The sequence below is a fragment of the Cryptomeria japonica genome, chromosome 1, assembly GCF_030272615.1.
Source record: "Cryptomeria japonica chromosome 1, Sugi_1.0, whole genome shotgun sequence".
Classification (NCBI taxonomy): Eukaryota; Viridiplantae; Streptophyta; class Pinopsida; order Cupressales; family Cupressaceae; genus Cryptomeria; species Cryptomeria japonica.
Genome location: NC_081405.1, coordinates 239,064,843 through 239,083,185, shown reverse-complemented (window position 1 = coordinate 239,083,185; position 18,343 = coordinate 239,064,843). Strand labels below are relative to the sequence as shown.

The following is an 18,343-nucleotide window of genomic DNA, read 5'->3' as shown; positions in this document are numbered from 1 at the left end:
TTATATCACCTTAAAGCTTGTGACATATTCAATCTTTCAAGGTAAATGTTATATGGAAAGGTTGTATGTTGAAGAATATATGATTCATTAATATAAATGATAGTCAAGAGTGAAGGGGTAGTCACCGTGTAAGTGATAATGAGAAACACAAAAAGAAAGACAAGGTAAATACATAGTGCTACAAGGGATAGAAGATGGAGGAATAGAGAATAATGAAGAGAGGAAGATTGTGAATAAGGGATACTGGTCATGAGATATTTAAAGTCAAACATAGTGAAGTTTGAGAACAATATTAACACAATGAAAAGAGGTACACCTAGCAGATCTAGCAAGGTTATAAGGATGTTGAAGGCCATGCAAGGAAGAAGAGAACAAAGACTAGGAAATTTCCTTTCAATGTTAAGTGCAAAAGGAAAAGGAAGACTAAGATGATCAAGAAGAGAGAATATGACAATTGATAGTAATGAAGACTTTGATGAAGTTGCTAATAGTGGGTATGCTAATAAGGATGGTTTTGAGGTACAAAAGAGTAGTCCATTAGAGGCATAGTGAGATAATAAATAGGTTGTTAAACATTTCTAGTCCTCAAATCCAAGTTAACATGACAATCCTATATATAGGAAGGGCTAATAGTATGTAATAGCAAGGAAGAAAGAGGGGTGGTCCTAGAGAATAAAGGAAAAATAAGGACAATGATAATCATTAGGAACAATTAGTAGGTAGAACAAAATATGGAACATAATCTACATTTTAAGAGCTCAATTTATATCACGGCGATAGGGGTAGAGAGCCTTGTTGAAACTTTAATTGAATCTTTTGAGAACTATTCATGGTATGCAATGATTATTTACAAGATATTATAAAGAAACTAGCAATGTCAAGTGGTTATAGTTGTTGTAGTAGTGAGAAGGATTTCACATCTAAAGTCAGTGTTGAAAGGGGATTAGTCCTCTTTTTCATGGCCGTTTGAAAGTTTAATATCATGCATATGAATCCTAAACACAATTAGCTAAATGAGAGCATGGAAGTCTACCATTGATATTCTCATATATAATAGTAGAAACACCAATACACTATTCATGATAGAGATGAGCGTGATTGGGACAATCAACATAGAAGTGATAGGGTATGCAAAAAGATAGCGGTAGAGTTGGTAAGAGGAAGGTTTTTAGTCATGATGAGACCATATTGAAGAGTGTGAGATATGGTGATGGAAGACAAATATCATTTGAGAAGATAAAAATGTATTATTTTGCTAAATAAAATGACAATAATCATGAACAAAATTGATAGGGTTATAATAGATTAAATGATCAAAGGAAAATGTCAATGAAAGGGCTCAAAGAGATCATGGATGACTCTAAGGAAATAATACCTACACTCAAGCTTACTATGGTAGTTAGGAGCAATGTAGAAACAATCCAAAACACTCATACATGACAATAAGATTGTTAAAATACGAAATGACCCATAATATTATTGTTTATGGTGAAAGTGAACAAGTCCTCATAGCCATTTGAGCATATATATTGTTTCTTTCCAATTGTTTTATATGATGAATAATCTATGAATTGAAGACCTAAGTAGTTCATGGGTAAAAGTACATTGAAATCATGTAAAGAGAGAGTTGAATGAAGAGGACAAAACAATGGCTTGTGTGTGAATAATAGTGGACAATAAAAGAGAAGGAGTAGGCTTGTAGGGTAAAGTGGACTCATTTGTTAAAGCTAAAATAAAGAGATGGTGACAAAGTGTGAAATAGCCAAAATAACTTGCAAGGTTGTGAGTTTTTATCATGACAATTAAAAGAATAGTGAAATTTGTCTTACAACTCGTTACATTCATGAAATTGTAGAATTAAGTGATTATATTGAGCTATTAAAAAACATGTAGCATGAATAGATAGATAGGGTATACTAATCATTAGAAAAAAGAGAATCATATGGAAGAGAAGTTACAATAATCATGTCTCATAATGATAGTATAAAGTCTATACAGAAAGAAGAATCAAAGAAGAGTAAATAATTGTCAATTGTGAAAGACGGAAAGGAAAATGTACTTTAAGAAGATAGTCACTAGGGAAGGCATAATTTTATTGAAGCCTCCATCAAGGTTAGTCCAAATGTGTACATTTGACATAGTGAAAAGTAGAGGTCTTGATGAAAGTGAAACATTTAGTATTTTCTACCTATGATTGATCTCCTAAACCCTTAAGAGTATTTAATTGTTTCCAAAAGTTCTCTCACATGCTCTATGACCCTATAAATGGAAGGTTGCAGTAGTCAAGAAGGTGTAATGGTCATATGTTGAACAATTGAGAGCATATAAGATAGTTTAATGAATTATCGAATAAATTGAAGAATTTAAGAAAGCATTTGTGACCTATTTTTAGACTGATTGAGAGCATGTAGGAGCTGATTAAGGGGCACCATCAATGAAAGAGACTTTTCTTCATGAAACCATCATTTTTCAACATTTTAACTACCTCAAAAGAAAAGACACGTTAGATGGATGCCCAAGGAGGATTTGACCAAGAAAAGTAATATAACAATTTTATCTTTTTCTCTCACACACATGTTCCTATTTCTTGACAAGCTGTTGCACAACATAAAACAAAGCCTTAGGCTTTATTTTTTTAGTTAGTTCTAGCTATTTAGGCTAAGATTTTAATTTAAAAAATAGTTCTTTATGATCTTGTAATGGAAAGGAGACTAATTTTCAGACTTGTATGTTGTTTGCAACACCTTTTGATCAATAAAGATAGACTATTTTACCTTCTTATAGTTTTTGTATTGTGCAAAATCTTAAGATATTTGATGTAATCTTGTGTTGATGTCTTTTTATCCTTTATTATTGTCCTATTTTCATTGTCTTTATGCATAATGATATTTATTTTGTAGGTCATGGCTTATGTTTAATCAATTAAGGGTAGGATTTAAGTTGTGACAACATTGCTAGCTCCTAAACTTTGTCCTTGACATATTGAACTTAGTTATGAAACATTTATACAAAAACATATTAATTTTTTGATTTGTGTATGTTGAAACTTAAAGTTAATGATCACATTGCATTTATTTCAAACAAGTACAAGTAACATAATCATTTGGTGTACCACCTCAATAACATATAGGTTTTATTTTTCAACATTTCTCCCCCCTTCCCTCAATTTTTTTGTTATTTTAAGTCAGATTAGGTGAGATCCATTGGAACCATCCCTCTCTAGAGGTTCATTTCCACTATACGCTATCGACAACCTAGGAATGATCCCATGTTTCACTTGGTTGCTAAGTTGATAGCTTAGCAAGGGTGCAAGCTTCAATGATAATATGTATTGTAGGAGGAAAAGTTACCATAAGTTATATGTTTAGGTAGTTCCCCTAGATGGTAGGGAATCATCAGTATCGACTAGAACCACTCAATCTACTAAATTTAGGAGGGTAGGTTCTATGTTTGTGGAAGAGCCTTCTATATACATCTTAGTGGGCTGGATGAGGGTTCCAACTAAAGATATCCCTTGTTTTGTATTGATCAAACATATTTTTTATGTATATATTCCTCTCAGCTCCTTAGAAATGTTTTATACTTTTTTATGAAACATTGTATCATGGTGTATTTTGATAGATTATTTATGAGATAGTCATAATTTTTATGATGATTCATTTGTTGTGATGTGTATTAATTTATGATTCATGTGATGTATGTTGATAAATGATGTTATAATTCTTATGATTTTATTAAGATGTTATGATGTGATTTGTGATGATAATGATGATGGATGTGGTTATTGCTATGTTATGGATATGACTATATGATGATGATGTTATTATGTGATGGATATGATTTTCTTATGGATTATGGTTATACTTATAGATATGATTATGCGATGGATATGATTATGCCATGATGTTATTGACTCTAGATGTGAACACATTTTATTCTTTCAACATTCCATTTTCAGCCTTGTTTAGATTTTACTCGATTCTTCAAAAACACTTTCCATTATAACTCTAAGGCCACTCTAGTCCTCTTTCATTAAGATATTTCTATTATACAATTTACACCGCAACTTGCCAATCTTGGAGATTAAAAAATTCTTGCAACAAAAACACCAAATAACAACTACAATTTTTTTTCCCCCTCAAATAACACTCTGTAGCTGCAAGACTTCCACTTGCAACAAACTTCAACAAATTGTCATCAACTACTATCTACCCATAAAATTAGTGGAAAATGCACAATATCAAGACTTTGTCTAACTCCATTCACATAGTGGAGGTTGTCAGCGCATCTTCTACCCAACACCTCCTTTATTAGAGAACAACCCAAAATAATTACACAAAACATATCCTCCCAATCTCAATTAAACACCACTCATCAAACCCTAGCTCTTTATAGATATAAGAAACATTTTTTTTACCTACACCAAATTTTTTTTTTAGAGCTCTTCTCATACATGACACAAAAACATACCTCAAGTATGAAACCCCTTTCCTCATACACATTCCAATATCATGCATGCTCTTATATTAATTAATGTAGACAAGGTCAGTGGGGTATTATCTAACTAGCCAATCTTGCAACCTTAACATGGCATCTAACCCACATAACATATATAAATACAATAAAATCTAAAAAATATCTTTAATACAATTTTTTATATGTACATTCATACAACAAAATTCCTCAAACACACACACACACACACATGTATATATATGTACATATATAAATATATATACATACATACATGTACATATATACATGTATATATGTATACACAGATACATATATATGTATATGAATATAGATATATACACACACATACATACATACACACACACATATAAATATACATACATACATATATACATGTACATATATACATGTATATATGTATACACAGATACATATATATGTATATGTATATAGACACACACACACACACACACACACACACACACACACACACACACACACATACACATATATGTGGAAGAATTTCAATAAGAAAGTATTTTTTTTTTTCAAGGGTTTTTGAGCACCTCTTGTCTTTAGTTCTTCAAATCCTTAATGCCTTCTTAGCTGCACTCCTTTTTTTTCAAATTTGTTTTTTCCCTTCATCCTACAACTTTGATGGATATCTTGAACACCTACGACACACTCGCAACTTAATTTTCTCTTCTTTTATTCCTCTCCTCTTGACAAGTTGATTTCCTACAATTCCCCCATTCAATCCTTTAGAGGAACTTGCAAATCCTTTCTTCAATCTGGTTGTTGTTGACTGCTATTTCTTAACACAATTAAATGTTGTATTTTATTAAGGGTTTTTAGCATATGAGACACTAGAAAGTCACATCCAAATCTTCCCTTTCATTTCTATCAAATTGACCTATGGGATTCCTTCAAAAACAATGAAATAAAACATAGTTATTGCTTCCAAATGTGGTGCTAAGGTTGCTACACTATATTGCATGCCTTGCTACTATATATTCTTTTATTAAATGAATAAAGTCATAAATCAAGTCGTGCTCATTCACCCATATTAGAAACTAGAAATTCATTAATTATTTTTTCAAAAATCACTTGCTTTTTCTTCATAAATTGAAAGAATAAAACAAGAATGGAATACCAAAGGCCACTTGCCTTTATGCACACTTCTGTAGGCATCCAACTTGAGTAAATTAATTTTACTTTACAAGTTTTGTATACCATGCCAATGGACCCCTTCAACCACCGAAACCATGAAATTGTGCAATATAATCACATTAAATAACTTAATTGCCTTTTCTTTTTGAAATGGAAGTCAAGGTTTGATAATTTTTTTTAATCTTTATTAAACTTCACAATATGCTCCTGGATTCAACTCAAACACACATAAAAAAATGCAAAAAGTACATATGCTCGTGCATCAATGATCTAGTCCAAAAAAATGCTACTTGACATATATTTTCCCCAACAACAAATAAATGATACATATCTTATTTAGGATCTTGATTTGTGTTGTCTACCTAACTTTCAAATTCCAAGCTTTCATCACAATATATTAATTAACTAACAAAAGCAAAACTTACATGAGACCACAATCTACATAAACTTATTGCTTCTTAACTATGCCTAGGGGCATTCCTATTTAGTCATTTCATTTGCAACGGTGGTGGAAGACCATTTGTTTCATCTTTATGCAGATGAAATGACTATCGTTATGGAAATGAAATGGCATGAATCTTTTAATTCCATACATTTTTTATTTAAATTCAATATGCCAATTGCGATTGTAACTGCTAATTCTGTTGTTTTAACATGGATGTGCGAAACTAAATAGGAATGCCCATAGGCATAATTAAGATTGAAAAATAAAATTAAGATATCTTAGGCATTCTCTTGATGCCTAAGAAATATATTTCGTGACATATTTGATATATTAATATTTAATATATGTATGCTAGTTACTCATGTCTCAATATTTTATTTATTTTATCTCAACTCTCTATAATACTATATATTATATATTTATTAGTTTATTAATAAAGTATTTATTTCACTTCACAAATTTTACATTTAAAAAAGGTTAAAAATACTTTTGTCATCGAATCTTATCTCATTTATTATAGTCTAAATTATATAATGTAATATAGATATGCCAATCCAATTAATCTATAGAATTCTGGATAAAAGCAATAAATGAAAAATCCTAAATAAAAATAATTAATCAAATTAAAAAAATATTCGAAGAGTCCAAACGTGGAATTGTTTCAGCTAACCCTTTGGACAATGACGCGTACCAAATCAGTTACAACGTGCTTTGACAAATGTTGAAAACAATTTAATAAACGTGGAATTAGCTTCCATTTTAAGCAAGCACTTTGTGCCTATTTAACGGCCCAGATTGTCTGTACGAGATCCTCAGCTGAACGATCATCACAAACAGCGTAATGTGTAATGGATCACTGTTCTCAAAACATTACGGACATAAATCGATTTCATTTCCACGGATAACCAGAAAAATTCACAGGCTGCTATTCAGACGCCAGATCGCTTAACAATAATGTCTGCTGAGGACAATTTTGTCTGTTAATCAGGTTTTACGCCAACTGATGCCATGGCGTCAGCCGCTTCTAATCGCGCAGATGCAGCGGAGGCCGAAGCCGATCCGAACAATTGTTCTCTGCAGAAATTCAAACTTTACGAGACACGCTCGGTACGAGAAAACGTTATACATCTAATTTTAGCTGTAATTTTTGTCATCTTTTAATGTTAATTTTTTATTTTTTTTGATCTTTTGATGTTAATTAGAGTTGAATTTGAATTTTCTGTATTGTGTTTGTTCTCAGAGGTTTTATTTGATAGGGAGCGATAAGTACAAGAGGCATTTCAGAGTGCTGAAGATTCACCGGACTGAAGCGTCGGAGCTCCATATAAGCGAAGATCCTGTGGTTTACACGGGGCAGGAGGTTAACAATTTGCTGCAGAGGATCAGCGAGGGCAATCGTTCCACTGGCGGACTTACCCTCGTTACCAAGGCTTATGGCATTGCAGGTTGATATATTATGATTAGAATGTTCATATTGATCCAATGCCCTAGTTAGGAGGTTATAATTTAGACATGCAATGTCCAAAACAAGAATGCCAACACAGTGGAATCAAAAATAAAAAATGTTTGTAAATTTCTCTATTTTCTTTAATTCAGTAAATTCTTTTCTTTGAGGTAACTTTTCATGTAGCTGCCATGATTCTATACGGTCTTGAGTTCACTTAGATCATAATTGGATCCCTAAATTTACTATAATTGAGTTGATCAGCCGTACGTCTTAGTTCGTAAGACCAAAGAATTGCTTAAGACACGCTTTTAACCTCATTCAGACAAAATTGAGCAAGGCAGAGATGCAGAGCCAAACAACTTGGGTCGCTTTCACTTCATCCGTGCATATGGATCAGAATTGGGTTTTGAAACTCATTATAATTACGTTGATCAGCTTTACTTTTTGTTCGTAAGACTAAAAAATCGCTTAAGATATTTTTTTAACCTCATTAAGACAACTAAACAAGGCAGAGATGTGGAGTCAAAGGCAGAGCAAGAGAAACAGGTGCACTTGGGTTTAGAGATGAATCAAAGTTTAATTTCAAACATCATGGGGCCACACTGATTGACCAAAAGGTCACAAGTGATAGCTTTGGCTAGTGATAAAAATTACGCAATATTTCTTCTAGGTACGAGATTGTCATGATGGAACAGAGTCATTAAGAAGATTTTGGCTGCTTACGAAACCATTTCATATAGGAAAGATGGCTGAACTGTTTGTTCAAAGCACAGTTGGATTGGTTGTTCCATCTCTTCCTATGGTAAATATTTAAAAACCTATGAACAACTCATTTGCTCATCCATTAGCATATATACCCACTTAGGATCTTGTCAAGGCTTTCAATGGTTGGTTGCTGAGTTCAAGAGGTAATCAAGGCTTTAATTCGGAAATTATGAGACAGAAGATGATTGCACAGTTGAAATAGATGAGGGAAGTAGTATTTTTAATAAGCAAGAAATGCACAACAAAATAATTTGGGAGAACATCGCAGAAGTGCTAGCAAAAGCTACCATGCAAGTGAAGTCTCCAATTGAATAATTGGCTTTTATGACTTTGCAAGATGAGATGAGGAAGCATAGTGTCACTCTTATAAAGTTTTCCTACGCTAGGTTTACTCTCTTTGGTATGTGTTCTGATTCTTTGATTCATGTCTCTTGGAGTTGATATGACTTTCTTTCGTCAAGTTCACTTCGAAATCAACATGGATCAGAATTGGATCCTAAAACTCATTGTAATCTATGGTAATTGAGATGATCAGCTGTAATTTTTGGTTCGTGATACTAGATAATAGCTTAAGAACCTGATTAAGACAAAACTGAACAGGGTAGAGATAAAGAGTCAAAAGCAGAGCAGGGGAAATAGGTGGAGAATTCAAAACACATGCTCTATTACATGCAGAATTTGTCATGTGTCCAAAAATGGTGACCTAGTACCGATGGAGAGAAGTAGAGAGATGAAGGAAGTGAGAATCGGTAGAGAGAAAGGTGAACCGGTAAGCAACAACAGTGAGAAGAGAGAGAAGTGAGTAAGAAGAGAAGATCCAGCAGGATAGTGACAGAGTTGGTGAAGATTCAGTCAGAGTGAGCAGAGAACTGGTAAGGCTGAGGAGATACCTTATCGGTAGGGAAGATTGTGTTGAGTTGTTACAAGATTCATTTGTAACTAGATTACTGCCTTTGTATTTGATGTTTTCATGGTGAACACTGAATTGTAGCTCGTTGCAGGGTTTGTAGCTCCTTTGGGTTGTAGCCCATAAATCAGGTAGGGGTTGTAGCTCCTTGGGTTGGTGCCCTAAAGTTTTGTAACTATTTTTTCATTGTGAGGCTGGATTGGAGCACTAGACTCCAGCAACATTGCTCACCAAGGTTTTTCGACTCAGAATTCAAAACACATGCTCTATTACACTTGGTTTATACTTCAACTAGGTCTTTCCTAGTTGCCCTTTAATTTTGAGGCACGGATTCGTATGAATTCTCTCAATGAATTTGTTTGCTTTAGCCACCTCTGTGCCAAATCCTTCTTGCGCCGAATCCTTCTTGCTGATCCCGCTTTTCCAAAATGAAGTCCAGTGGACTAGTAGGCAAGTACCCCAAACACACTTTAAATGGTGACCGATCAGTAGAGGAATGGGTTGCTTTATTATATGGAAGCTGTGTATATGGCAATGATTCATCCCATGCCTTTGAGAACCTGGAGTTATAGCCTCTTATGAGCTGCACTAGTGTTCTACTCACAACCTTTCTTTTGCCCATCCATTTGAGGATGGAAAGAAGTACTCTTTTCGAGCTTTTTGTTCATTTTCTCCCACAAAGTGTACCAAAATGTGCCAACAAACCAAGAAATCACTGCCTAAAACAATGGATCCTAGCAACTCATTATGTACCCAAATATTAGCGAAGAACAAATCAGTTATCTTGTTTAGCGATATAGTCATGTCTTCTTACATGAGGATAGAATGCACATCTTGCTAAATCTATCAACAACAACAAAAAGATAATCATTTCCATGCTTGCTCATTGGCAACCCACCTACAGGATCCATGGAAATACCTTACCGAGGTCTAGTTTGCACTAAAAGAGGCATATATGATCCTTCCTTTCTATCTTTGGATTTAAAAGTCCAATATAACTTGCATCCTCTAATGAATTTCACTACTTCCACTTGCATTTTGAGTCAATACACATACCTTTCCAAATAGGCCACCATCTTATCAACACCAAAATGACCTGCTAGTATGTGCCTCCCTCATGAGTAGAAATTGTTATGCCTTTGGCACAGCCACTTTGCCCAACCTATAGACGCTTCCATGAGGGGTTGAGCACAAGCTTAAACTGAGAGGGGGGGGTGGCCTGGGGGCGGGTGTGAAACAGTATAAGACAATTCTTCTAACCTTTTCAAATCAACAACCACAAAAATAACAATTTCAAAATATCAACAATTATGAACACACGATTTACGTGGAAACCCCCCTTTCAGGAGAAAACAGCGGCAAAAATATTTGCTTATATATAAAAGTTTCTCTTACAACTTTGTAGGCACCAACCTATTGGAGACACCAATTCCCACTTTTATATAAAAACTTTGTAGGCACCAATTGCCACTTATATTTGTAGGCATTAACCCACTGGAGATACCAATTGTCACTTAAATTTGTAGGCATTAACCCAGTGGAGACACCAATTCTCTCTAATTCCCACTTATATTTGTAGGCATCAACCCATTGGAGACATCAATTCCCACAACTGAGCACCAACCTAAAAAGAGACACCAATCTTTTCTACGAAGAGGCACCAATCTCTTGAACAAAATCTTAGACTTCTTGAAGAATAAGTCTCCTTAAGGTTTGCCTTACATCTGCAACAAAATATCCGCAAGGGTTGCCTTACATCTGCAACAAATTCTTCTTAAGATTTGCTTTACATCTGCAAACAAAATCTCCTTAAAAGGTCTGTTAAAATCTGCTATAATTTTCTTTTAGATCTGCTATAAATCAATTTTTCACAAAATCTGCCTTAAATCTGCAACAAAATCTCCTCTTAGATCTGTTATTAAAATCTGTTTTTACTTGCTTTAGATCTGCTCATATATGAAAGGATAATCGTGAATTGCTTGCCTTCAAAACTCTTCACAAACTCTTCTTATATCTTCTCCAAAGAGGGCAACACATGGAAATACATGTACATTACCAAGGGAGGCAACTCCATAAACTCCATAACAAAAATATGGGCTCTAGACATGGGTCGGCCCAAATAGGATTTAAATATTAATTGATTTAATTTATCAAATCCCAAGCAAGGGCACCACATTTAGGAGGGTCAGCCGGCATAAAATAAGGAATTTTATCTAATGTTATTGCTGCCACTGATAGGATAAATTTTGCCTTTCGATGTAGATTAACAGCTTCTAGATATTAGCAAACTGATTTCTTCTTTGACATCAATGATAACATTTTAACAATCTCCTCCTTTGTCATTGGTGGCAACCTTTCATGGAAATAATTTGTGAATATATAATGCTCCCCTCCTTTGTCACCTTCAACTCTCATTAACAGCTTCTAGATATAATGCTCCCCCCTTTGTCACCTTCAACTCTCATTAACAGCTTCTAGGTATTAGCAAACTGATTTCTTCTTTGACATTAATGATAACATTTTAACAATTCCCCTTTGTCATTAATGGCAACCTTTCATGGAAATAATTTGTGAATATATAATGCTTTCTCTGACTTTAATGCTCCCCCTTTCTCTACTTCTACCCCTTTGACATCAATGGCAAAGGAATCCTCGGAGCTGTAAGATAATGCAGTGATGAGCTCCCCCTGAATAATGCATCTCCCCCTGAATATCAGCAACTTAGGCTATTTTCAGAAAATGAAGTATAATTGATATCCTTTTCAAATCTGAAAACCAAACTGCAGCTTCACTCTCAAAAATGAGGAAATAAAAACAAACCATTGTCACTAGTAATACTTCTATATACTTTCAGCACGATTGTGATTTTTGAATGAAACCATCATGAGTAATTGGAGGCGTTTTGTCCTAAAATCCAAATACCTAGAATTTTTTTGCCTAGTCTCTCCTTATATAACCCTCCTTTTAATTTAAAAACATTTTCCACTTTATTTTGGAAGTGACTAGAAAATACCTTTTTAATATTATACTGGCCATCTTTTCTAGAAACACCTTTTAATGTTGGATTCCTATGTTACCCCGAGTTTCCAGGACAGGGATGGCAGGGGATGGTGGGACAAGTTTCTGAGATGGCAAATTTTTTTGCCAATTTTGGGGACGGTGGGGGACAGCTATATAAAAAATAGGGAAAATTTAAAATATATAGGGAAATTTAAATGTTCATATGAAAATAGATAAAGCAAGTATATATACATTATATTTATGAAAACATGGATAAAGCAGGTATATGTACATTATAGAACCTTATCATACCACATTTGTGTTTAGAATTCATTGTCAATACTCAACATGCATTCATAATTCAGAATCCATTGTCAATATGCCAACACTTGTTTGCATGTAGTTCATTGTTTTTTTCTGGTTGGAGGATATTTTGATAGTCTTCCATTACAATTATGATAGTCTTCCATTACAATTATGACCTACAACTGCTTCTTTATGCACTACAAAGTTTTGGGTGTTTGTGAAATTCATTACCAAGCTGTTATTCATATTTCTAAGTGCTTTTGGCTATGATTCAGACCTGTTTACCTTTCATATCAATGAAAAGTCCTATATTGTAGACCTGCAACTACTTTTTTATGCACTACTGAGTTCTAAGTGTTTGTGAAATTTATTATCAGGCTGCTGCTCATTATTTCTAAGTGATTTTGGAAGTGATTCAGACATGTTTACTTGTCATATTAGTGAAAATCCAGTTTTGCAGATCTATAATAAAATTAAAAAATGTTTTTTTTTGAGCAGTTGAGTCTTTTTTTTTTTAAATGTGCTGGGAAAAGGGGGACGTCCCCAGGACGGTTAGGGGACGTCACAGACGTCCCCAATCATATTGGGGACGGGGGATGTCCCCTTTGAGAATCATTGCCGTCCCCAAGTTTCCAGGACGTTTCCTACAGATTTTGCAGTTTTGGGGACGGCGGGGGGACATCCCCTGGCCATCCCCTAGTCCCCTAAACCGGGGGATTTTAGCCCGGGGACACATCCCCAAATAACGAAAACATAAGTTCCTTTTTATAATTACAACATAAAGTTACTGGAACAACTTAAGTTATGTTCTTATCTTGTTTCCCTCACCTTGCTCCTTTAGCCTATATGAGAGATAAAGTAATAGGCTAGAGGACTCTCAAATACTTATTTTGAGAAAGGGGACATGACAAGAGTCTTACTTTGAATGCTATAAAAGTTTTGGAGTACCTTGGGAACCAAGAGGATGGCATATTTTTGAACAAAGCATAAATAGGTGATGGCTACATGTACTAGAAATATGGTGCAATAAAAGTACTAGAAATATGGTGCAATAAAAGGTAGCATGTGGAAATCATATTTTTTCGAGGAAAAATTTACACACAGGGTAATCTTGCACACATTGAAAAATGTAAATTATCAAAGTTGCATTTGCCTATTTCATAATAATAATTACTCGATATAATTCACTTTACTTTCTGGAATACTGTTTGAGTAATATTTCATGATGTAATGTTTGCAACGTAGTCAGGGAAACCGTCTTGGATTGAATTGAATGTTCATGCTAGAGTGACAAATTTACAACTTCACTTTATCAAACCAATCAGGAAAAGCAGTTTATGAATCAGTAGTCATAGGAAACTATTTCAATTCCTGCATCAATTCTTGGAGATTGATATTGCTCTTGATGAATTTAGCACATAGTTGAACTGTTATGTGTTTTGCCACTTGAATATGTGACCCATTCTTTTAATTTAAACAAGTTTATGTGGACAGCATTTTGTGTTGATTTTATTTTTGTGTTAGGTTTGTCAATATAAATTGTAAGCAATGATTTGTACGCTGTTGTATTCAAATTATTTAGAGCCAGAAGTGAAAACTTCATATAAACTGGGGTATATAAAATTATTAATGAAAAACATTCGTAATATGTCAATATGGTATTTCTTTGATCGTGATTATTATTGGTACTCCTTTAAACATAATTTTAAATTGAGTTTTGCTCCAATATTCTGGTTTGATTACATTAATCTCTTTGTGACATCCAATTGTATTGAATGTTTATAAAAAAGCATTTACTAAATATAACAGGCTTTTCCTGCAGGATGTATCAAGTTTCTGGAGTCATATTATCTCATTCTTGTGACAAAACGTCGCCAGATAGGCTGTATCTGTGGACATGCCATTTATGGCATTGAAGACTCTCAACTAATAACTATCCCCCACAGTTCAGTACAGACTGATTTGGCACATTCTAAGACAGAACTAAGGTTTGTTTCTTTACATTTACTGATTAAGAATCTCAGTGATATTCTAATTGAACCATTTTGAAATGAGATAAGGTTAAAACCATGTTGAATTGACATGTATGCCTTTGTCTTCCCTTGTAACCAGAGAAAGAATCACTAGTTTCTTTCCTTTTCCTGGTGTAAAAAAGGGAATTTATATTAAAATTGGATATGATATATGCAAAGTATTAAGAGTCAATATGGTTGGTTGTCAATCACCCTTTGAAACCCTAGGTTTTGTCGATTGTTTTTGTCGGGCCATTAATCCACGAGGGTTAAGGACTTTACTTGATAGCTTTCATTTCTGGAATTGATTCTCCAGCAATGGACTATTTACAGTTTGAGTGGATTCATCTGCTCTCATCAAATCTTACTTCACTTCCACAACAGGGCATAGAAAATGTTCTGAGCTCTCAAGCTTTCTAACCATGCTCACAAAGGGAAAAAATGGAGACTCTTAACATCCGCATCACAAAGGTTGCATTGTTTAGTGCAATAATATCAACATATGCATCGCATAGAATAATGTCATCAGAAAAATATGAAAATTAAATATCAAGTGTAAGGGTTCAGAAAACCATAAAAGTCTTATCAGATTGATAGTCAATAAATTATATATATTTTTGTTAGGATTCATCCTCTAAAAAGTTCATTACTACAGTATAATTGTTTGATAGGAGAATTCTCTTGACTATTCTCAGATTTCAAAACCTTGCATTTATTTTTTAGTGTGAAGATTTTCTGTGTCTCTACTTTGATATTTTTTTGGGATTCCTTACTATATAAATGGTTTGTGCAGTGTATTTCATTATACATCCAACTGATGATTACCTTTAACTTTTCTCTTGCATAAGATATTGTGGTTAATATCCTTTTAATTTCAGTTCAAAAGGACGACTTTAGCCTTAACTATGTTTAAATTATACTGACAATTTGATTTACTTGAGTTCTTAAAGAACCTCTCCGTGTTCGTGTTGTCAGATCAGGATGTATGTCTGCTAATCAATAGATTGAATACAAAATGAATGGTTACTGTCTTATTTAGATTTAGACCTTTCTTGAATACACCTACCATAGCGAATTCAAATTGGATTCTACCGATACAGAATTCTTTGAAGATTCAAGTTTTATCTTTCAAATGCTATATTTAATTTAGTTAAGTTTGTTTGTCAGTCCACTCATTTTGGAGGATAATTTGTATATTTTAAATTATAAATGCATCTTTAAAGTGTCAAACTCTATAAGGCACACTAATTTCTTCTATTGTTGCAGATATAAGAAGCTGCTTTCTAGTGTTGATCTCACGAAAGATTTCTTTTATAGTTACACATATCCAATTATGCAAAGTTTACAAAAAAATGTTCTTGCTAATGATATGGCGGGAATGCAATATGAGAATTTATTTGTTTGGAACGCTTTTCTGACTCGTACAATTCGCCAAAAATGCAATAACACACGATGGACTGTTGCTCTAGTTCATGGAAATTTCAGACAGGTACAGAATACTAGAAATTTGTGGTTCTCTCTCTTGCAATATATACATTCGATAAAACATGGCCTTTTTGTGATAAAGGAAATGAATAAAAATACTTGGGGGTGTTTGCTTCAGCATTTCAAAATAGTTTCATTTTGACTTTTAGAATGTCTTGGTTTACAATGCTGTTATTTTCTGCATGTTCTCTTAGTTATCTAGTACTATGTTCTCATAACTTATGTTTCCATTTGTGTTCCTTATCAACATCGGAAGACAATAATTCAAAGTGCTTGGAAGTTTTGTAAAGGAATTTCCCAGGATCACTCTTATATGCTTGTTCAGGAAAGACCCATGGTATCTAAAATAAAAACCTTTGTACATTAATATTTTAGGATATAAGTCTAGAGTCATTATCATGATGATAACCTTGATCCATGACATGCATAACAGTTAACCCAAGTTGTGAGAAAGAGAAAAGTATGCCAAATTAGGTATGGTGTTCCATATTAAACATTAAGAAATCAAGAAATAATGAAATTATATTAATTTGCATGATTGACTGAAGTAGGTTAAGGAGACTCAAACACATATCAAGTTATACTCGAAAAAGTACCAGGGAAAAAAGAAACCCAAGAACTGAAAAGCAACTAACAACTAAAATAATGTAAAGGAATCTAGAGTTTTAAATATGGAGTCGGTAAACCCTAACAGTGTTATTCAAGTACAAATACAAATAGCCATGTAATAGGGGACCGCTAAAGAGAAACAAGGTGACAATGAAGGCCAAAGCTGGAAACTGTGGTGGAGACTAGGGCTAAACACACTGCACTATTTTGATCTCATCCTAAATGTTGTGACATCTGAGGTATGCACCCTTCATGCAACGAAGGTACCATATCATCCTAAATGTTGTGACACCCAAGAAAAGCTATGCAACCTTAATGCAACAAAGGTACCATATCATCCTAAATGTTGTTACACCCAGGGAAAGGTGTGCACCCTTAATTCAACATAGACAATTTTTTTTATAATATGTAACATGCACCACTCATTAATATACATTACATGCAAACTAAGCCTACAAAATATGTGCCAACATGTGCACTACAAAGTAGGCACAACTAGGAGATCTGCAACATAGGGTTGAATCACGTGCACACCAACATGGTTATTAAATATAAATCCCCTTTCCCACGTGTTTGGAACTTTGGAGTATGTAAAGTCCAGGTGCTTTGGCTCAAAACATATACCTCATAGTTCCACTCCTTTGCATGATCTTTCACATCTTTAAATTTTTTTATTTAATATTCTAGATTGTTCTATCCATACCATCTTATTAATGTGAAATAATGATTATCTGTATATAATCTCCAGAGTTGGGTAAAAAAGGCATTTGCATGTCAATATGGCTAGAACTGTAGATCATTGCACATGTTAGTTTATAGAATTTTACTTTCAGCAATATATTTTCCTTGATTATGATAACAAAATAATAGGACTATGATCTTGTTCCATTGGCAGGTTAAGTTATCAATTTTTGGTCGTGTATTTGTTGTTACACTCATTTCAAGACGTTCCCGGCACTTTGCAGGAACCAGGTGCAATTTATATCCCACATTTGAAAAGAAAATTCATTTTAATTTTCTTTTGCCTAGATATATATGCCTTGTATGTCATACTGAGGAACTTTGAAATTTGAGGAATATTTTTTCTCCCTCCCTCGTTTCCTCTTGTATAGATGTATCTCTATGGTTTCAATTTGTGTGAAATCAAGGATGGATCGGATTGAAACAAATATGTCTTTGTTTTCAACCCTGTTCCTTATAAAGTGAACTCTTTTTTATTGTCCATAATGCTTTATTCTTCACAGCTATGGATTAGCAGGTTAGTATATGTTTCAATTTCATCTATTGTGCTTTTAGGTTATGTAGGTAAATTTATCTATATTGTGTTTGAACCTATCAAAAAATTTCTTTGTTGGGCACGAGTACTTTCAGTTGTGTGACAAGGATGACCAAATGGATACATGCTAGTCCTTGGCACTGTAATCTTAGAACTGAAAGTGTCCTGTAATTGGGTTATCATTGGATCAAATCTATTGTTCTCACATGTTTTGATGGCCCTTTTAATACAACAAAGTTACAAAACATAAATTAAAAAATTGGTGATTACTCTAAATTGCCACTGAGTGAATCGCAAGAAACTTGATGCTGAGTTTTTGAAAAAACTTGCTGCCTGCCATTTTAACTGTAAAACTCGCAAAACCTGTCAAAAATTTGTGATTCTATGGTTTAACTTGGCCCCCAAAAATTTGATAAAAGTTCACACGATTTCATTATTTAACCTA

General features: G+C 33.8%; 1 protein-coding gene across 1 annotated transcript in view; it reads left to right on the top strand.

Moving 5' to 3' along the window:
• Window positions 1–6,887: 6,887 nt before the first annotated feature.
• LOC131050857 (phosphatidylinositol-3-phosphatase SAC1) overlaps window positions 6,888–18,343 on the top strand; it is a 90,376-nt gene continuing 78,920 nt past the window's right edge. The window contains exons 1-5 of the mRNA XM_057985156.2: window positions 6,888–7,198; window positions 7,332–7,536; window positions 14,339–14,504; window positions 15,795–16,017; window positions 17,518–17,594. Of these exons, the coding sequence (XP_057841139.1) occupies window positions 7,100–7,198; window positions 7,332–7,536; window positions 14,339–14,504; window positions 15,795–16,017; window positions 17,518–17,594 (770 nt within the window). The 5' untranslated portion in view covers window positions 6,888–7,099. The remainder of the gene's footprint in view (window positions 7,199–7,331; window positions 7,537–14,338; window positions 14,505–15,794; window positions 16,018–17,517; window positions 17,595–18,343) is intronic.